General features: G+C 36.8%; 1 protein-coding gene across 1 annotated transcript in view; it reads right to left on the reverse strand.

Annotated features, from left to right (window-relative positions):
• LOC115419066 (metabotropic glutamate receptor 4-like) overlaps positions 1–22796 on the reverse strand; it is a 371136-nt gene that overhangs the window by 157973 nt on the left and 190367 nt on the right. Inside the window, exon 3 of the mRNA XM_030133682.1 lies at positions 16589–16805. Within this exon, the coding sequence (XP_029989542.1) occupies positions 16589–16805 (217 nt within the window). The remainder of the gene's footprint in view (positions 1–16588; positions 16806–22796) is intronic.

Below are 22796 nucleotides of genomic sequence, written 5' to 3' on the forward strand. Positions count from 1 at the left end.
AAAAAAAAAAAAAAAAAAAATTAAAAATTCAATTAAACAAAAATCTGCAAATGGAACAAGTGAAAATCATTGACTATAAGATAAGACAAGACAAGACAAGACAAGACAAGATAAGATAAGATAAGATAAGATAAGATAAGATAAGATAAGATAAGATAAGATAAGCACTGGAAAAAATCAAAATCTTACCAATCTTACTTGTTCCATTGGCAGATTTTTAATTTTTTTTTTTTTTTTTTTGCTTAATTCAAGCAAAAAAATTTGCCAATGGAACAAGTGAAAATTATCTGGGTAAGATTTCTTGAAATAAGATTTTCCAGATCTCTTGTGTAAAAATAAGTTCTTATACCTCACTATTTTAAGTGTGATTGTGACTAGAAATGACAAAAATACACTTGGTAAGACTTTGATTTTTGCAGTGAATTAATACAATTCAAATTTTAGTATCTTGATGCATTAGCAGTGTAGATTCAGTGAAGAAACACTGTATTAGAGCTTCACTAACCTACATGCAGAACACTCATAGATGGGAAAATGTAGAGACAAACTGCACTAGTTGCCTCCTATGGGAAATCAGTGTCCCATGATCAGAACTCAGGAGTATATTACACTATTATATTACATACCATATAATCCATTCAGGGGAAGATGGATGAAATAACATGATCTTCTTTTGTAGTGCATTTACTTCATATACAGTTTATACAGGGAGGTTGTTTCTTATGTGAAGGACAAATTTATAAGGATATCTGCAAAGCATTTTATGAAATTAATTAGTAGTATGGGATTTTCTTGCTCAGGACTATCAAGAAGGATATCATTAAAGCTTCAGGCGTGGAAAAACACCAGAATTGGACAGTCTACACCAGTGGTTCCCAAACTTTTTTGGCTCGTGACTCTATTTCAGGGGTCTGCAACCTTTATTATCAAAAGAGCCATTTTTCCCCCTCTTCCACCAAAAAAAATAGCCTGGAAAATATAGCCCGCGAAAAATAACAGAACTTCTAAACTTTTAAAAGTTTTAGTCTTCTTTTTCTTTTTTTCTTTTTTTTTATTTTTACATTTTATCTGTTACAACCACTGAATACAACATACAGAAGTGCAGTGTGGAATGGATTCTGGATTATGATTACTCTGAAAGCACACAGTAAGTAGTGCATAGTATTTGTGCTAATAGTATATGGAGTACTAATACCAAAAATAGCAAATTCACGAGGTACTCATTGGAAAAATTAATTTTATTCATCATTGAATTTAGTCTTAAAGCCTATTTCAGATGAAAAAACACACTTTTGTAGCTTGGAAAGGAATCTGTTGTAGGATTACCCCAAAAGTACACAGTACTCATACTCATACAGTTGCTCTATGAAAAGTATCGCTATTTATGGAAATGATTCTCTTCAAAACTCAACACTGCCTCTACAGTTCCCAGCTGTACTGCTCCATATTCTCCATCTGGGTTCATATCCGCAAGCTCCCAGAAAATGGACAGAATTACGTGAGTAATATACAAAGGACGGACAGAACCCTCCGTCTGTATTCGTCTGCGTTTTTAACGTAGAGCATAAATGAGCCCTTACTTTTGTTGCACATTCACTCCATGCAGCTCATCTACCGTAACTGTCGAATGAGTAGCACACAAAAAAAATGCTAGCGGCTGGCTTGACCATGCAGAGGAGAATCGCGGCTGGCTTGACCGCAGTAAAGGGAGGAGCCACTACAAGGAGCCTGAAGAGCCGCATGTGGCTCTGGAGCCACAGGTTGCCAACCCCTGCCCTATTTTAATATCACAAATTTCTGGCAACCCCAGACATTTAAAATGGAGACTTTTTCTTTTTTTTTTTTTTTTTTTTTTGGCTAAAATTAATTTGTTTTGGATCGTGTACTAGATTGCTATACTATGTTACAAATTAATATTCATTTTAGTCAACGTTCAGGCTATACAATGTATATTATTATGGACAGAGGCAGAAAAGTCAGTTTGAGATTACTGCACAAAGTGAGAATTTTATTTTCTTGGTCAGGGCATGTACAGTCAGTCCAGCTTGGATTTACAAGGCTGACAATTAATACTGAACAAACAATAACTCAAAAATATGAATTATGAAAGAGCTGCAGCATCTGAAACAGACACAACAGCACCACAGTGCTTCAGTTTCAGCTTCACAGTTTGTCATGTCTTTTATGTATTGGGATTTTCTCTCTCAACTCACCATATATTTTTTATAAGTAAGTTTTTTTTTTATTTATTTCTATCAATTGCTAGAAATTTCAGGTGATCCCCTTTGAATTCCAGGTGACCCCACGTGGGGTCCCGACCCCAAGGTTGAAAAACACCAGTTTACACCTTCTCTCTGCAGCTTCTTTTCTCGGTTTAAATAAAAATACTATAACCTTTTCTAACTTTTCCCAGCTCTTGTCTCGAGACACAAACCAGCACGATGACAGAATCTGATCAACAATCAGTAATTACAGCTGTCCAACACATACTTAACCTCTAACCTGTCTGAAAACGTCTGTGATTAGTCTATATTACAGGGTAGGTTTTCTACAGTTCAGAGATGTTAGAAGAATCCTTGTTTTCTCTCTCAGACCACTTGAATTACAGTGTGCTGAAAAGTAATTATGGAATTTTTTGCTCAATAACGTCAAAAACTATCAACGCTGCAGTTTTAGTTTCATGCTTGGTGCTGCTCATAAAATATTCACTTGACTATAATGTTTTAGGAGCTTAATGTCAAAACACCAATTAAAATGTACATCCTTACATTGCATGTAATTGATGTATCATAAGGATGATATTCATATCTGGGGGTCCAAGTGGTTAAAAGCTTTCATTTAGTATCTATGTTATAAGTTAATTTTCAGTTCAAGACATCAGGCTGTAAAACATGCGATCATATGCGAAATACGGGATAGGAACGTCTAATCCTTGTCTGATGATAAAACTATAAAGCTCTTTTATGAAGTGCTTAGTAGACGCTGAGTAAAATCTTATCCCTGACAAAAATGATCTTCATATGTTACAGTGGAGACAATGTATGGATTAGTTACAGAACTGTAATCCAGATTAGTTGCATGAGCTGGCTAATTTACATTACAGTCTTATATGTTGTTTAATTAAAAGCCTTTCTTTTCTTTTTTACCAGTTGGGAAAAAGAATGGCTTAGTTAAGTATATTTTAAAACCCTTCTTCCCAACACTGTCCAAACCTACTTTCTGCACAATTTAACAACGCATAAAGCCATCACACGTCTGGATTAAGTTTGTCATATCATTTTCTGTCCCTTGTCGTAATATCCCAAATTCTATTTGCCGTATTATTAATACTTAACTCAATTCATTTCACTTGTGGATGCAGTTTGTCACCTAATTAACGTCATCTGAGCTCTGTTTTAACACACATGACAGCGCCGCAGCCTGGTGATTGGATGCACCTTTGGCGTTTTAGTGTCTTCTTTTTATATTTATTTTAGTGTCTGCATAATTATTCATATACTGTATTACCTTAGCAACCACTAACCATATCTGTTGCGATTCACATTGCTTTTTGTGGCCAATTTGTGCAGCATCCCTTGGGTACTTGAGGATAAATTAAACTGCAGCATCCCTGTAACCTCCCCCACACCAAAATCCATTACTTTGGTTTTCAGTTCATTGATTGGATCTGCAACATTTCACTGTTTGTTTTCATATTTCCCAATGTTTATTTACATGATAAAGAACATTTTGCCATACAGGCAGATGATGTCGTGTTGTGCACAGTACGTCGATGTTACCCAGAATGCTGTGCTTACCATTTCTATTGGGTACATAATACTTAAGATCAAAGCCTGAGCCTTGGTACTTGCTTTTATAAAATTGGCTTTTTCACTACTTTGGCATTAAAAAGATCCATGACCATTATGTCAGTGACAGGAAGCCCCTGGGTGAGAGAGAGAACAGCGACAGGACATGAGTGATGATTATTCAGCCATTCGCTTTGCCCAATTAAGCAATGACAAGTAATTGTTTAAACAAATTGCAACAGGACGTATCTGAGGCACTCAGGGGTCATTTGTGTGATGTCAAATAATAAATAAAGACATAACTGGCTGACACGCGACACACTGGTGTGAACTGGAGATTAAAAGGCCATATGGATAGAAGCAGGAACATTGCTGAGTGTGCTGTGATCTCTTCCCTGGGTGACTGCAGTCATTTACTATACAGATGTTCAAATGTCGCCCTGTTGCTCTTGGGGGGAAGTGATGCATTTCTCTAATCAAATCACCACATCCTATGACGGCTTGCCCTCTATTTACCATGCAGCTTAAGTCGTCATTATTAATCTGAAACAAACAATGTCTGTTGAGCCAAAAATAACAGTTTGCTTAGAGGTCTTATTTATGTCTTTGTGCATAAGAAGTCAATATAAGTCAGCGTTTTTCAACCTTGGGGTCGGGACCCCACGTGGGGTCGCCTGGAATTCAAATGGGGTCGCCTGAAATTTCTAGTAATTGATTATAAAAAATAAATAAAAATTAAAAAGAATAAAAAAATATATGGTGAGTTGAGCAAGACAATCACAATGCATAAAAGACATGACAAACTGAAGCTGAAACTGAAGTACTGTGGTACTGTTTATCTTTCAAATGTTCATTGTTAATTATATACACTTTTCAAATCGGATTTTAATATTTTTTGTGTGTTTTTGTCCTTTTGTGTTGATCAAGTATGTTAAAGTGAAAAAATGATATGCAGATGTTATAGATGAAGTTATGCTAAAAAAAAAAAAAAAGATAAAAAACATGGGTATAGTAAACATTTCTTTACATAGTATGTAAAGGCAAAAATCAAAAGTACTCAAAAATGGCCAAAATAGGCACAGACCCCTAAGGGTTAAGATGCTGCAACTCTTTCATAATTCATTGTAAATATAAGCTGGACTGACTGTACATATCCTGACCAAGGAAAATAAAGTTCTCACTTTGTGCAGTAATCTACACCTGACTTTTCTGCCTCCATCCAAAATAATATACATTATATAGACTAAATGTCATCTAACATTTACATTTATTTGCAACATATTATAGCAAACTATTACAGGATCAAAAACAAATTAAATTTAACAAAAAAAAAGTCTCCATTTTGAATGTCTGGGGTCGGCAGACATTTGTGATATTAAAATGGGGTCACAAACCAAAAAAGGTTGGGAACCGCTGATGTAAGTGAATCCCCAAAGGAACTTTGTGTTGGTAAATGCAAGTTATGCAAATTTACAGGATTTCAGTTCTGTTGCAACATGTTGATGGTCATATGAACTATGTTTTCAGGTCAAAAATGTCCAACTTCATCACAATTAATGCTATATTTTCATGTCACAAATGGCCAAGTTATATTTGAACTGAATTTACCTGAAAAACAAATATTCTATTCTTTTAGATTCCCCAATTTTTCTTACAAGATTCTACACTACATATCACATGTTTTATTTTTACAGGTTGCAGTATGGAGTATGGTGCTGATCCATCCTGCTTATGTTACACCAATACATACATTAAGAATGTCACACGTCACTTTTTAAATCAACAGTTTTCTAATAATAAGCATTTTTATAAAGAAATAACAATTCTATATTGTTATTTACTCTTTAGTATGATGATAAACTATACAATAAATAATTCTGATCCTAGTTTTTGCACAGGGATCATTTCTGGAAACAGTGACATGGCTGCCGAGCATCGGTATGATGGGATCCGTAACAACCATGTCAAATCCCTCCACTGCCACTGCTTTTGTGTTTTTGTGTCAGCTGTTATTGTTTTAGATCCACAATACTAACATTTATGAATAAGAGGATAATTAGCAATAGTAAGTATATAAGTTTATTACTAATAAAGTACTGGTACTGACCAGAGCATCATGGGTAATGTCATGTCCGTCCACCAGCAAAAGTTTTCACATACATGTGCTATTCAAAATCCAATATTTCTGAAAATATAGCTTCCACTGTCAAATAATATCAGTAGTCTGTGCACAAATGTATTAGCATTATTTCAACACAGTTCTATGCATTTCTTACAACTTTTTTTTTTTTTTTTTTTTTTTTTACAAAAATGGCCACTGATTTGACCCCCTAAGCAAATTTTAGCAGCAATACAAATTCCTCCATATTTAGGCTTCATCCTCCTCTGCCACAGTTTGTATCTTCATGTTACAAGGCAAGAGCTCAACCCAGTCTGGGCTAATATTTTCCTCTGCTCTGTATCTATAAATAAATCACATAGGAGTATTGCAGAGCTGCTTGTGCTCCCCTTTTCCTCTTCATTTTACATTCCCCACATGCTCTTATTCCATCCAAACTCTGTGTCTAATGCTTCTAATCCTCCTCGTCAAACAGGGACGGCAGTTACTCCATTAGCAGGGTTTCTCATGTTGATGTCAGGCAGGCCATTCGTTTGTAAGGGAATCTTGTTAGGGTTCTTATTGACATTGTGTTTCATTAACTTGATTAATGACATCTATTGGGGCGTGCTCCACAGTAATCAACATCTCTGCAGAGAGAGGTTGTCTGCAGTCAAACATGGCACTCTCAGGGCTTCTTCCACCCAGTAGCAACCACTTGACCGGCCTCTTGTCTCTTGTTTGCTCCCGGCAGGCTATACTAAAAAAGAATCTTATATTTATAAACACCAAAGTAGCATGCTATAAGAAACCATGAAGGAGACCCCAGATAGCCATTTCAGAAACTCTTTATTGCTGAAAAGGCCTTTTAAAATTAAAGAAATAAAACAAAAATGTGTTTCAATAGCTGGGTTTCCATTACTCTCAGCAATGTGCAAAATGTAAATTGCGCAATAGAAAACTGGTAATGGAAACAGCGAAATGTCACAAGAACTGCCAAAGATTGCAAAGAAGTTTTTATGCTCTCATGAGGTGGTTTTACCTCCGCCAAGGAGGTTATGTTTTCTGTTTGTCTGCTTGTTCGTCTGTTAGCAAGATAACCCAAAACGTTATGGACTAATTTTCATGACATTTTCAGGAAACGTTGATACTGGCACAAGGAACAAATGATTACATTTTGGTGGTGATCGGGGGGGCGGGGGTGGGGGTGATTTGCCTTGGTGGAGGTCTGTGCTTTCCAAGTGCTTTTCTAGTTTGAGATGTTTTGATATAGAAGTACAGTGCAAAAGTATAATGGAAACACATTTTGCACATTTTCACACATCTGTGGACGATGGTTTTGCTCAGGCCAAACGTCCCCCCTATGACCCTGTACTCAGAACAGGTGGTTCTAGTTTGTATCAGGCAATATCCACTCACTTTTGTGTAAGAACTGCTTCCCAAGGGCAGGACAAGTCTGGTGTCACGAGAGGTTCAATAACATCACACAGTTCATTAAACATTGCCCTGGTCATTCGGAAATCTGGATCCACAACTCGTTGGTGAATTCCTGACATACAGTTCTCTCCCAGTAATCCATTCCATGTGGCTGCTGGCATGAATAAGGACTTTGCCTTGGGATGATTGTACGTTCCCTTCTTCTTTAATTTAAGACAGTCACTGCAATAGCAGTCGATAAACCGACACTACAGTGCCAATACCATGGAGGTTTTGCATAAAAAAAGTGTGTTCATGTTCCTTAAATGAGCATCTTGTGAGAACTATACAATATTTTCCGAGAATTACGACATGTCATGACTTTACTAGAATCATGCATCATAGGCCAAACACTCTTCAGTGGAAACACTAACAAGTACTTTGTCAAAATTGTAGAAATATTGCTTTTATTTTGTGGAAAACTCTAATGGAAACCAAGCTAATGAGCGAGGCATCATGTAAAATGCTCCTAACAAATTTTATGCTGTTATAAGATCTTATTCAGAGATTAATCGCCTCACTGTTCACCGTTTCTTTACTGTTAAATGTAACAACATAACGTACTTTGTACTTTTCAGAGCGAAACCCTAATTTTAGGCTTGTGCAAAATAGATGTCAAAAGAAGATTTTTATTAAGGGTTGTCAGAATGTCCAAACATTGTTTGGCCCAGTGAATGGAAATTTTATATTTTAGACAAAACATAAAGATGGAAGTGTTGATAGAAACTGTGAAATCTGTTTTATACTAACATAAACTCATTCATTTGAAATAGCATGTAATTACTCTACAGACAACACTTGGTTGTCAGTTATTTGTAGCTACTGATTTCCTGAGTTTGAGAGGAAATTTAAATACATTTAGAGCTACTCTTTATCATTTGCAGTTTCAAGGTGTTTACTTAGTCCACTTTAACTTGCTGGAGTTTGTGTAACATGTTTTGCTGTGACGGAGTAAATAAAGACATAATAATTTCAGAGAGTGAAGAACAACTCAAACATGCATAAAGTCTGGTTTTCCGCAGACACTTTTCCAACAGTGCAAAATATAATGTTAGAGACCCCTTTTATTACCAACGGAAGTGTAAAAACAAATACTGGACCATGGTGGCACACGACAGTCTAGGTTATTACTGGAAAACACCACAGATGTACAGTCTGGAAATGTGGACGTACACACACATCGAGATGGTTTGTGTTATTCTCTGTCTCTAAATATTCTAATGACGTCTGCCTCTGAATGACGCTCTGTACAACCCTTTACCCTTTTCTCATGGTCACTGAGAACTCTCTGTTTGCAACCTTGTCCACTGCATGTGTCTGTCTGTGGGCTTGTTATAAATCCTTCATAGACTTGAAAAACATATCCCTAACGTTACCACTGGTAACAAGACAAGGAAAGGCATTCTAACAGCTGTTCTATACCACCACAGTTGCAAAACATTTCCCTTTATGTGCACGATGGTAGTTGTAAGACAGCTATTTGTTGAGACATTTTTTTTCTTGATCTTGGTGTTAGCTTGTGCTTCGCTAACTTCTGTCCTTGAAGCTTCGATTAAAAGCTTTCTCACATAAACCTATGGACTCTGGTCCTCCTCATTCCATCCCATGACAACATTAGGAATCAGTTTTTCCCTCTACTTGTCCATTCAGCCTCCGTCATTTTATATTTTCAAATGCAAATTAATAATAAGTTGGTTAGAAATGCAATCTTAAACTCACCAAATTTCACGACCGCTGACATTTCATGTACAATTCAAATGTATGTCTTGGTTTTTAGTTTATAAATGTCAATTCTATACGAATTCATTGTATTGTTGTAAGTTTTTGTCACCAGGATGATACCAATTTTATCCTCTGGTTGTCAAGATGACAAAGTTTCTAGAATCACTGCTGTGTATAAATGAAAACATTTCCACCATAGAGTATTAGATAAAAGCCACAAATTGGTGCATACAAATTCACCAGTGCAGAAAATGAAGTGTTTAATGCGCCAAACGTCCTGTGGGAGAAACCACAGACCCCCCATGAGGTGCAAAAACAAAACCTTCACCCAAATCATGAACCACCAGCCTCATCAACAATATCGGCATCATCTGGCACAACCTGTAAAGATGTACTTATCTGTGAAGTGATTGAAAAAACATCCAGACAAACTGAAAATATTGACGTTGGTGGTTAATTTAGATTATCGCAAAGCATGTTAGGAATTAGACTGATTTGACTTGACAGCCCTAGCTTTTTATCCAATTTTAGTTGTTAAATCCTATATATTATACTGCCAATATGTATATATATATATATATATATATATATATATATATATATATATATATATATATATATATATATATATAGGTGTACATGTATTACAATTCTAATCATGTGCACACGGTGGCAACCCTGTGTTAACATTTAGTACAAAACAGACACTTTCACATTTACTCACATCAGGTGTTTTATGAAGTGATCTCCCTCTGTATTTCTTGGAATCCTACATCTGCTCTTGCATCTCTCCCTTTAGGGCGGGTCATATCCAGGGTCAGCGAATGGGAGATGAGAAGCTTCTCACCTCAAACACCCCATGAAGGGGAACACTGAAGGCCATTGATTCTCAGCTCAAGGCATTGTTTGCCAAGGAAGAGAGATACAAAAGCAGAGTTCAAAACCCCCCACCTGGAATTCATATTTACCTTTCATCATCTACTTCATACCCACATTGTACTCAGGTTTATTTGCTGGATTTCTTAAGGGATAGAGGGAGCGCTGGACTGGTGCAGCTCTAAGCAGGTGGCTGCTGTGCTGCCAGGGTTAGTGCTATGGGAGCTGACTCAGATAATTTGCCTTTTCAGCTTATTTTCTTGGTGCATTCATCTCAAAACAACAATATCTGGCAAAGTGAAAGTGGAGGAGCAGCAGTGAGCAAACAGTATATTTGCAAAATACTTCATCAACCTGAACTCTTTCAATAGTCAAGGGATTTACTAGTGAATACTGTAAATACTGTAGCAACTATGGAGAATTCAATTAGAAAGTCAAACTGAATACTGATCATCTGGGAGAATATATATATATATATATATATATATATATATATATATATATATATATATATATATATATATATACACACTACCAGGCAAAAGTTTGGACTCACCTGGTTTTTCTTTATTCTTATGACTATTTCCATTGTAGATTCTCACTGAAGGCATCAAAACTATGAATGAACACATATGGAATTATGTAGTTTAAAAAGGTGGGACAAAACTCAAAGCATGTTTTATATTTTAGATTCTTCAAAATAGCCACATTTTGCTTTTATTACTGCTTTGTGCATTCTTGGCATTCTCTTGATGAGCTTCTTGAGGTAATCACCTGAAATGTTTTCCAAAAGTCTGGAAGGAATTCCAAATGATGCTGAACACTTGTTGGCCATCTGTATTCCATCTCATGTCATTTAAATAAGAAGGTGAGTCCAAACTTTTGCCTGGTAGTGTATACACATACATATATATATATATACATATATATATATATATATATATATATATATATATATATATATATATATATATATATATATGTAAACCAGTGGTGTAGTCCAGGGTATACGGAGTATACTTATTTTTCTGTCAGCATTGCGTACACCCACTTCTAAATCCCTCTGATGCGCACCATTCAGTTGTATCTGAGCCAAATTGCCCATTATCTCCCCTAGGATGGTGAAGCCATGACCCGCCCTACTCTGTCTATCCCTACTATTGGCTAGTACTTGGTACCTTGACTGATTAGATTGGTTAACTTTAGGCATGAGGACTGATGAGCCAATCAGAGGCAGAGTAGGGCGGGTCATGCTGAGGAAAATATTGCTAATTTAACACCAGAGCCAGGGCTCTGCTTAGTGCTGGCCACCTCTGAAACCTTATTGGACACCTCAGGTGCCAGTGCTACCCCAGCTGATTGACAGGTCACTGCATGTTTCATTGAAATTATTGGAAATGTGAACAAGAAAGGCAGAAAAATCATCTTTCAAATGAGTGACACATATTGAGAGAACCTACTTTCATGGAATACATAATTCTGAGTTAAGTTTTGTGGTGGTTTCAGAATGAGTCACTGTTTTAAACTACCGGTCACATGACTGCACATTTAGAGAAGAGATTTTGTCGCCAATAGTTAAACTGTGTGAGTAGGCTAACGTTATCCTGTGTTTACCTCATGTTGAATCCATTTGACATTCATGCAGCTGCTTGTGTGACCAGTAATACCTACAAACTGCTCCTGATCAAGTCATGATGATTTTATAATAGTGAGCAAATATTACTGATGGATTTTTGGGTAAACTAAATAGAGTAGTCTTACATGTCACTGTTTCTAAAACTGTTTTTCTGGACTGCTTAAAAAATAAATAAAAATAAAAGTGACAAAAACTGAGAGTACCCACTTCTCCAGGGACCACTACACCACTGATACAAACAATATCTGTTGATTTTTCACAGCTTACATTTGGTTAGTGACTGACTGACTGAGGAACAAACAACCAGCAAGATAAAGCATAAAAATGTGTATTTGTTCCAGTTATTTACATAATGACCGGAATGGTTTTCATCATTGAATTGTTTTAGTCAGAAGTAAAGTAAAGGCAACACATTTAATTGCTAGAAAAAAAAAGTAAACGCCTTGTTTCTCATTTTAACATCCTTAGCCTGATGATGTTGGGATTATTATCACTTGAAAAGCAGTCATTTCAGAATCTCAGCAGCTGGAGAATATCTGATGTTCATGTTTACATAAATTACTTAAATGGTTTCTGGAATCATTTCAGCTCAGTTTCAGGGGTACGTAATAATTGTGTTAATGTCAATATGGCCCTAAAAAGAATTTCAGTTAATTAACAAGTCTGATATTGAACAAAGATAGACATTTAAATCAAAATTAAGTTGTGAGCTGTATATCAAACAGTACTGCGAGGACAAAGGTCTAAAGTTCAGGCTCAACATGACATTAAATCCTTGTTGTATCTATCCTGAAAACCAGGGACACTTCCTGATTAGATTAAATGTGCTAATCGGTTGGTATTTTTAAAAGATTTTAGATCCAGCTGGGACGAGATGCCGTTTATTTTTTTAAAAAAGTTATGACTTGGACTGTTTTCAGGCATAACTTTTGCAGTGATGTTGGTTTCCACTATCTGTGCACACTGTTCCCGTTCCGACAGATTTATTCTGAGAGCTGGACAGAAAAGCATCTTAAGCACCAGGGACGCTAGGAACAAAATTAGTTCTTCTGCTTCTCCAGAAACTGAAAGCTTGCATTAGTAGGTAGGCACACTGGACTTATTTGTTACAGGTTATGTTTGATTCCAAAGGTAAATCACTAGTATGGATAATGCAGAGTTGTTTCTTTTGGATGCACAAGTAAAAGCGGTCCAGTGTGTGTGTTTTCACCAGACGAGGCCCCATTAAGACTCTTACAGACTTTGGAACAATTTAAAGAGATGTGCATTTCCAGATTTTTCAGCACTGTGAAAATTATGTTACCCATTTTACCCATTATCACGTTTTTCTCCATCTCGCTTCTGGCTCTGACTTGTTGAAATGAAATGTTCAGGGTGACCACAGCCAAGTCAGCCGCATTCTGCCCAGAGACAGTACACGCCAGAGACATGATCAGAGGACCTTAAACTCTCATCCTTTTAATTACACTCCCACTTAGTCAACCAAAGCACTCATACTCCTTGGGATATCCTTGAATGGAATATAATTTGTTGGATGGGTATAAACGTCAGCGAAAGTGCATCCAAAGACTCATGGACAAGGCCAAATGGGAAACCTTTTCATATGTAATATTTATGGCAGACAGTGTGTTTATTTTTTTCCCGTTGGTACAAAATGCTAATTGACCGTGTGCGCTTGGACTCAAGTTGACTTTCAAAACACATTGGTATCTGGACATTCTTATTTTTATTTAATTTTTTATGATGCATTTTAGAAAACTGCGTACAAATCTAGCGGACACAGAGTAGCATGAGTTTTTTGCAGAAAACCTCTGCTCAGTGCTCAGCTTTCTTTACCCAACATTGCTTGAATTTGACTCCACTCTTCTTCTGGCAGACAGTGTGTACTTGGCTTGTCCACAAATGTTTTCTATTGGTAGTTTTTAGGTAATGAGAGCCAAGAAAGTCAAGGGTTCTTTGGCCAGAGAATCAAACAATGGCTGTAATGGAGAGTGAAACTAGACACACACTTAAAGACCGGCAAAAACATGCTCAGACACAGCTTGTTTTGACAGACTAGAGCAGATTTTAGGTGTTGACTTTCAGAGAGTTGTACAAATCTAAAATCTGAGTCATTCTACCACACATTGATTCAACATTCAGCGAATAAAAGGCCAAATAACCCAATAACTCTGAGATTCTGAGTAAATATGAAGTGTGGACAGAATTGAAAGATGTGTGAACTTGGAAAAGCTGTCGGTCTTTGGTGGACGACCTGGTGCGGTGTGTCTTCAGTGCAGTATCGTAGAGGCATTTATTCTCCTGTCTTAAAGTCAGTGCTGTCTTTTACAATTTCAGTTCAAGCCACATTTAATTTTCGTCTTTGTCTTGTGTTTCTGTACCGCCTCTTGTATGGCAGTGATCGATTTCTGGCATCAGTCTATCTAACATTACTTTAAGAAATATAGCAATGACTGGTTCTTGAGACTTGAGAATACCCCACACGCAACATAATTTTGACTGCCTGTAAACAGAAATTGGAACAAACACAGCTAATATTGATCTGTTGTCACATACAAATCACTTTCCAAAGCAGCCTGGCTGTCATTTAAGGCCTTGAATATCTAACTCTGAATTTAACCTTGGTCAGACTTTAAAGAGAATTGCTTTTAAAATAAACTCTGTGACCGGCTGAGCATCACTCTGTCAGTCTGTTTAGACTTTGAGATATTTCTGAGATACATTTAACACAGACTCCAGGGAAGGCGGTGTCTGTCAGTCAGCTGGTCAGTCTACCACTATGCACCGAACTGAAATGTCTCAAAGACTACCAGACAGACTGCCAGACATTCATGGTAACCTGGGGACTCCCTGACTTTTCATGTAGAGCCAACATAGAGTCAAGATTTAGGGTTTTAATAAGAAGGCTGTCAACTATTGGCAGGATTGTTTGAGGGTAGTGCCAACACCATATTGTCAAAAACAGATATTTGGTAATGCAGATATTGTTTGGATGTGCTTCCAAAGTTGTGTTTTGCAGCAGTATTGCATTTTAACACATAAAGACCCAGTGCTACTTTTGTGGCAGTTCCCAAATGATTTTTTCTTTCTATTTTACCTTTCACAAGTGATTTATCACCATTTATTATAATATTATCCTCTGTATTTGGCATTTTTTCAGTGAAAATCAGGCATTTTTCTATATTTAATTTACTGATCATATACTTTAATCATCATTCTCATAATACATAATCTCATATTTTTTCTATATTTAATTTACTGATCATATACTTTAATCATCATTCTCATAATACATTTGATGGTTATTATATCAAAAACAGAGAAAACTTAGGAAAACATGACTTTTCCAGTAAAATACACTACCAGGCAAAAGTTTGGACTCACCTTCTTATTTAAATGACATGAGATGGACCACAGATGGCCAACAAGTGCTCAGCATCATTTGGAATTCCTTCCAGACTTTTGGAAAACATTTCAGGTGATTACCTCATGAAGCTCATCAAGAGAATGCCAAGAATGCACAAAGCAGTAATAAAAGCAAAATGTGGCTATTTTGAAGAATCTAAAATATAAAACATGCTTTGAGTTTTGTCCCACCTTTTTAAACTACATAATTCTATATGTGTTCATTCAAAGTTTTGATGCCTTCAGTGAGAATCTACAATGGAAATAGTCATAAAAATAAAGAAAAACCAGGTGAGTCCAAACTTTTGCCTGGTAGTGTATATCATTAGCTGAACGTAAAAACAAGCGTCTTCAACATTGCAGTACATGGATTTTACTGGTGAATTGATGTTGTAGAACACAGGTGTCAAACATGTGGCCTAGGGGCCCATGGGATGAATTTGTGAAATGCAAAAATTACACTAAGATATTAACAATTCTTTTAGTTCAGATTCCACATTCAGACCAATTCAATCTCAAGTGGGCAGGACCAGTCAAATACTATCGTAATAACACAGAAATAATGACAACTTCAAATGTTTCTCTTTGTAAATATAAATATTTTCATGTATTTACACTGAAACAACGTGTAATTTAGCAAAAAATGTGAATAACCTGAACAAATATGAACAACCTGAAATGTCTTCAGAGAAATAAGTTCAATTTTAACAATATTCTGCTTGTTACTCAATGTTTTGTGTATTTGTAGATCCACAGGGATCTGTGAGTTATAATGTAAATGTGTAAATGATAAACTGAGGCAGAATATTGTTAAAATTACACATATTTTTTCAGTTTGTTCATGTTATTCACATCTTTTGAAAGGATAGTTTGTAGATATAAACCTTTTCATAATGTAAATTAACTTTTTTTGCTCTAAAACATGGAGAAAAGTTTGGAGTTGACATTATTTATATATTATTATGTTATTCTTTTGCTGGTTCGGCCCACTGCAGATCAAATTTAACGGAATCTGGCCCCTGAACTAAAATGAGTTTGACACCACTGTTGTAGAAGATGACAGTGTTTCTACATTCACTACGTAGTCTCTGAACATCCAAATGGGTCTTATCTGATGACCATGAAAAGATGACAAACTGTATTTTACAACAGTTATTTACATGTATTGATAGGATTAGTGAATCGACAGGTATTAAACATTTTACATCAGTTTATGATTTGAGTCACCAGTGTTGTTTGGGTCTTTATGGGTTAATTCTTAGTGGATTCATGTCATTCAATTGAAAGTTCAGAAAATCAACTTTAGTCAGACTTCAAGGCTGTTCACCTCATAAACATCTGTGCAAGAGCGAGACATCCAGTGTTAATGTTAAACCTCTGAATGCGGAGCAACATCAGACATAAATAAATCTGCCATCGACCTCATCATGTTCAAGGTATCTAACATTTGACCTGACTAATTGATTTTAGCTCAGATGTCTCCAAGCTTCACCTATTATCAACCCTAGAGTATGCTGATATGGATAACATCTTCCCACGCTCGCTGCTAGACACTTGATAGATGAGGGCTGATATAAGTGTGCTCACCGTCCTCCCGAGACCTCTGGATGAACGCGTCAACGCCGCTCTCTCCATAGTTTCCCTCTGAGGCCACTGTGGAGACATAGTTCCACCGCATGGCCTTGACAATGTCCACCATGGCCTGGGCCTGGTAGGTGTCTGGAGGCACCACACGGGAGAAGAAGTCGTAGCGGGTGTTGTCGCTGAGTTCTGGAGCGGTCGAAGCGTAGCTCACTTGGGGTATCTGCAATGAAACAAATATTAGAAACATTAAAGCTTCTTGTAGTTTCCATTTTGTCCACAACACCCTGGTAGAGGAGATCCTGTATCTAAAGCACAGGGGTTAAACATACGGCACGTGGGCCAAAACTGGCCCCCCACCAGGGTCTAATCCAGCCCATGGGATGAATTTGTGAAATGCAAAAATTTCACTGAAGATATTAACCCTTTCATGCATTAATTATGAGAACCTTAGTTGAGTTTTTTTTTTTTTTTTTTTTGTGAGTGTTTTTATTCCTCCTTAGGCATGAAAAAAACAATACAATTGAGTTGTTTTTTTTTTTTTTTCATGAGTTTACAAAAATGTCCACTCAGCTACTCCATGGATTATATTCTTGAAGCAAAGAAACATGTATTTAAAACCCAATATCAGAAAATGATATGAAAACAATGAAATAAAAACATGTTTAATGCTGCTAATCTAATATTTTCTCACATTTTAACCCCTTTAGCTCTATCAGCCCGCCCGCAGGCCGAAAAAATTATATCAATATTCATCTACTATAAAAATATAAGAAATCAGGACAATGAATGTTTTTTTCAACTTTTGCTCAAAGTTTAGACCCTAATGTTAATAAAAGTACATCAAAAGTGTATTTTAGTGCAAACTTTAATGTTCAAACATGATTTTGAATCTTTGTTGGGTGAAATATACACTATTAAAAATCTCTGACACGAACAATTAATTTATGCATATCATCGTCAATCCAGCCGAAAAAAACAGGCGAGGATAAAAAATTCCAATTCTCTTTTAGTTTGTTACAGTTTACTCAGGCATAGTAATAGATACAATATTTTAGACAATGGGAATAGATTCTGCGAGGTCTCTAAATGTCCATAGACACCAAGAACATCCATATGAACCTTATTATTGTGAAGTAATTCTTCATTTACTTCGGGTATGTCTTTTTAGGCGTTTTTCCCCTGAAAATATGGTCAAGGTTAGACAGGTTAACATATTCTAATACTAGTTATTACTCATTTCATGGAGATAATATACAAAACAAATAAAAAACTTTTTGTCTAAAAATAACCCCAAAACTGTTTTTTTTACAGTCTAACAATTAACCGTTGTTTAAACTCAAACATGTTAGTGCAGATCAGGTTTATGAAGAACAGCAAAGTTACAGTAATGGTATGAATTCCAGTGTTTGGGATGATTGCATAAGTGTCCACTGTGTTGGCTGATATGGAACTAAAACAACAAAATATAAAAATATAATATACATGTAAAATGTACATAAAATAGAACATACAAGAGAACAGCTGTAGAATAGTTGTCCACTGTAGTAACCATTATGCATGAAAGGGTTAATAATCCTTTTAGTTAAGGAGCCAAAATCAGCCCAAATCAATCTCAGGTAGGTCAGACTAGTAAAATACTATCACAATGACCTATAGATAATTACAACTCCAAATCTTTCTCTTTGTTTTAGTGTAAAAAAAAACAAAAAACAAGTAAAATTACATGAAAATGTTTACATTTACAAACTATCCTTTCACAAAAAATATGAATATTCTGAACAAATATGAACAACAAGAAATGTCTTAAGAGAAATAAGAGCATTTTACTGAATGTGTTGTGCCTTTGTAGATCCACTGTGATCTGTAAGTTGTAATAAACATGTGCAAATGAGAAGCTGAGGCATAATATTGTTAAAATTGTACTTATTTTTCTTCATAAATTTTAGTTCATGGTTGCTCATGTTCTTCACATTGTTTAAAGCAGGGGTCTCAAACATGTGGCCCGGGGGCCAAATGCGGCCCGCCAAACGTTCCAATCCGGCCCGTAGGATGAATTTGCAAAGTGCTGTCGAACTAATTTTAGTTCAGGTTCGACATACAGACCAATATGATCTTCAGTAAAATAATAGCATAATAACCTACAAAAAATAATCACTCCATATTTTCTTCTCAATTTGATGTGAAAAAAACAACATTACATTATGTCTGTAAATAATGACAACTTCAAATGTTTGTTTTAGTGCAAAAAATAACATTAAATTATGACAATATTTACATTTACAATCTCTCCTGTAACAATAAAATGTGAATAACCTGTACAAATATGAAAAACCTGAAATGTCTAAAGAAAATTAAGCACAATTTTAACAATTTCTGCCCGTTACTATGTGTTTATTGTCTTTGTAGATCCGATCCATAATACACATGTAGAAATGATAAGTTGAGGCCTAATATTGTTAAAATTCCACTTATTTTTGTCAGGAAATTTCAGTTTTTTCAGGTTATTCACATCTTTTTTGTTTGGATAGTTCATAAAAGTAAGTATTTTCATAATTTAAGGGGTTTTTTTTGCACTAAAACAAAGGCAAAAATTTGGAGTTGTCATTATTTATAGGTTATTATGTTATTATTTTACTGGTCCGGCCCACTGGAGATCAAATCAGGCTGAATGTGGCCCCTGAAAGAAAGTGAGTTTGAGACCCTTGGTTTAAAGGATAGTATGTAGATGTAGACATTTTCTTCGTGTAATTTTATTTTTATAACATTATAAAAAGTTTGGAGTTCACATTTTTTAAATATATATTAATATGTTATATTATTTTAATGGTCCGGCCTACTTCAGATCATATTGTGCTAAATGTTGCCCCTGAATTAAATGAGTTTGACACCTCTGATCTAAAGAAAGGATCAATAAAAGGGGATGGGATAGGACAACATACCTAAAGGAAGTGGAAATTATAAACAGACACTACGGAGATCTGATATGAGATGATGGCACTTGACAAACTGCATATTTTTTCTGAAATAGAGTTGGAAATACTGGACCCCCACTGAGTATTTATGCAAACAGCACCCATGTTCCCCCACAGCATGCTGCAGGATGCTGGCCTGCTGACACGAGAACCATATCCCACTCATGAGCAGAGGGGAGGGGCTAAACATAAACATGCCTCAATGACTTATAGCATCGTAGAACAACATGATTTATGCTCAAGAGCATGTTTCTACTTTTTAGGAGTTGCTTCATCCATAAAAATAGGATTAAAAAAGCAATGAGTACTTTGATTTTCCATGTTTCTATGTGAAACTCTTAAAGTATATACTGTATCAGCTGTAGTAGGAGCGCTTTAAAAATACAACAAGTTGCATCATGGTGGGTTTATGTTTGTCCCACTGCTTCAAAGGTTTTACTGATGCCTAAGAAAGAAAAACATTACGTAAGACTCATAAATATAAAAACAAAAATCAAGTGAAAATCAACATGGAGTCTGTGTTGAGTGGAAAATAATATATGTATAATTTTGGTTGTTTTGTTCCTCCATGCAGGGGACTCTTTTAGGGACTGTGCCGTGTCACTTTTTGTAATGGGTAAACTGTGTTCGTGTAAGTGGTGTACATTTTTTATTCTTATGGTGCACTGCGATTCACAAAACAGAAGGCAGGGGTGTTTCCTGGTAATGATACACAGCGCGGCTTTTTGATGAGGATCTGTCGTCATGTTTTTATGTCTCAAAACAAAATGAGGAGAAGGAGCACTGGGTGAATCATGACACTAATGAAAAACAGCCCTGTTTTTTTTTTTTTTTTCTGGAGATGTGTCTTTGCCACACACAGCGTTTCATTATTACAGACAGCAGAACCTGTGGGCTTGGGGACACATACACAGATAACCCTTGATATTAAACATCTGACTTCAAGGCAACAACCTTCCACCATGATGAATACCACTGTGGTCTAACTGCTTATTTGGGTAGTAACAAAAGAAAACAGATGTGACTTTAATTTGGGCCACTGTTCTACTGATATACAGATTCGACATGGAGTTAAAGCAATGTCCAAGCATGAAACAATTTAAAAGGAGGTACAAAGACACAATTTTTCAGAGGTACAGGGATGAGGGAGGTGTTGGATATCACTGGGGGTTATAAGGATGGACAAGTATGTGTATGTGTGTGTGTACGTATGTATATTGGTGTGTATGTGTGTATATATATATATATATGTGTGATATATATGTGTGTGTATGTATGTACAGGGTGGGGAAGCAAAATTTACAATATTTTGAGGCAGGGATTGAAAGACAGTGTATGACCAATTAGTTTATTGAAAGTCATGAGAATTTATTTGCCACAAGAAAATTGACATAATAGAAAATGTTTTTATTCTATGTGTCCTCCTTCTTTCTCAATAACTGCCTTCACACGCTTCCTGAAACTTGCGCAAGTGTTCCTCAAATATTACCGGTCGGTCCTTCAGTGTGTCCTGGCTAGGGCACACATCAGCAGTTCACCGCCTCACCACGGGGGTCCCCCAAGGCTCTGTGTTGGGCCCCCTCCTTTTTGCCATATACACCACCTCACTCGGTCAGATCATCCACTCACACGGCTTCTCATATCATTGCTATGCTGATGATACCCAGCTCTATCTGTCATTCCCACCTGATGACTCCACAGTCTCAGCGCGGATCTCAGATTGTCTCTCTGACATATCTGCATGGATGAAAGCCCATCACCTTCAGCTGAACCTGTCCAAAACTGAACTGCTGGTCTTCCCAGCTAAGCCAACCATACAGCAGGACATCTCCATCACTATTGACTCCATACCTCTGGCTCCTACCAGTGTAGTACGTAACTTGGGAGTCATGATTGATAATCAGTTGACCTTCACGGATCACGTTGCCTCTGTCACCCGATCATGCCGTTTCACTCTGTTCAACCTAAGAAAGATCAGGCCATACCTAACCGAACAGGCCACCCAGCTCCTGGTGCAGACTATGGTTATCTCCCGTCTTGACTACAGCAATGCTCTTCTAACGGGCCTCCCAGCTTGTGTTGTCAGACCACTACAGATGGTCCAGAATGCAGCAGCGCGTCTGGTCTTCAATCAGCCTAAAAGGGCACATGTCACCCCCTTACTCACTGAGTTACACTGGCTACCCATAGCTGCCCGCATCAAATTCAAATCTTTAATCCTAGCCTACAAAATTCTCAGTGGGTCTGCTCCTACCTACTTAGGTGCACTAATAAAAGCTTATGTCGCCCCACGGCCACTCCGCTCGTCTGGGGAACGTAGTCTGGTGGTCCCCAGACCTTGTACAAGACAATCCAGGCTCTTTTCATGGGTCGTTCCACGTTGGTGGAACGCTCTACCAAGTGCTACAAGAACAGAGTCATCCCTGCCTATCTTCAAGAAGCTCCTGAAGACCCAGCTCTTCCGAGAGCACCTCCTATCCTAGCACTTTCAAACATTCCATTTTAAATATTCTAATAAGGTTTTTCCCAGGACAACCACAGATTCTTTCACGATTATCTCTGGACCTGCTGCGGTGGTCCGGCCTCTTCCCTGCCCTCATCATCACCACTCACTTATCCTCAACCGCCTCCATGTGTCTCCCCCTACTCCCCCCTTCTCCCCCTCTCCCCCAGTCTCTATCTCTATCGCTCTCTCTTTTTCTCTTTCTTTACCCTCTCTCTTTAACCCCAAATGGTCAAGGCAGACGGCCATCCTCCAGGAGTCTGGGTCTGCTCGAGGTTTCTGCTGTTAAAGGGAAGTTTTTCCTCGCCACTGTCACCAGTCACAAGTGTTTGCTCCAGGAGGATTCTGTTGGGTTTCTGTAAATTGACTTAGAGTCTGGTTTTGACCAACTCTATATATAAAATGTCAAGAGATCACTTTTTTTGTGATCTGGCACTATATAAATAAAATTTTGATTGATTGAGTGATTTAATTGGTTTTCCCCTGTAAGTCGCTTTGGAAAAAAGCGTCTGCCAAATGCGTAAACATAAACATAAATATTGGGGTGACAACTTCTCCCATTCTTCTTTAATAGTATCTTCCAGACTTTCTCGTAATAGTTTTGCTCATAGTCATTCTCTTCTTTACATTATAAACAGTCTTTATGGACACTCCAACTATTTTTGAAATCTCCTTTGGTGTGACGAGTGCATTCAGCAAATCGCACACTCTTTGACGTTTGCTTTCCTGATTATTC

Source organism: Sphaeramia orbicularis, chromosome 5 (genome assembly GCF_902148855.1).
Source record: "Sphaeramia orbicularis chromosome 5, fSphaOr1.1, whole genome shotgun sequence".
NCBI classification, from domain to species: domain Eukaryota; kingdom Metazoa; phylum Chordata; class Actinopteri; order Kurtiformes; family Apogonidae; genus Sphaeramia; species Sphaeramia orbicularis.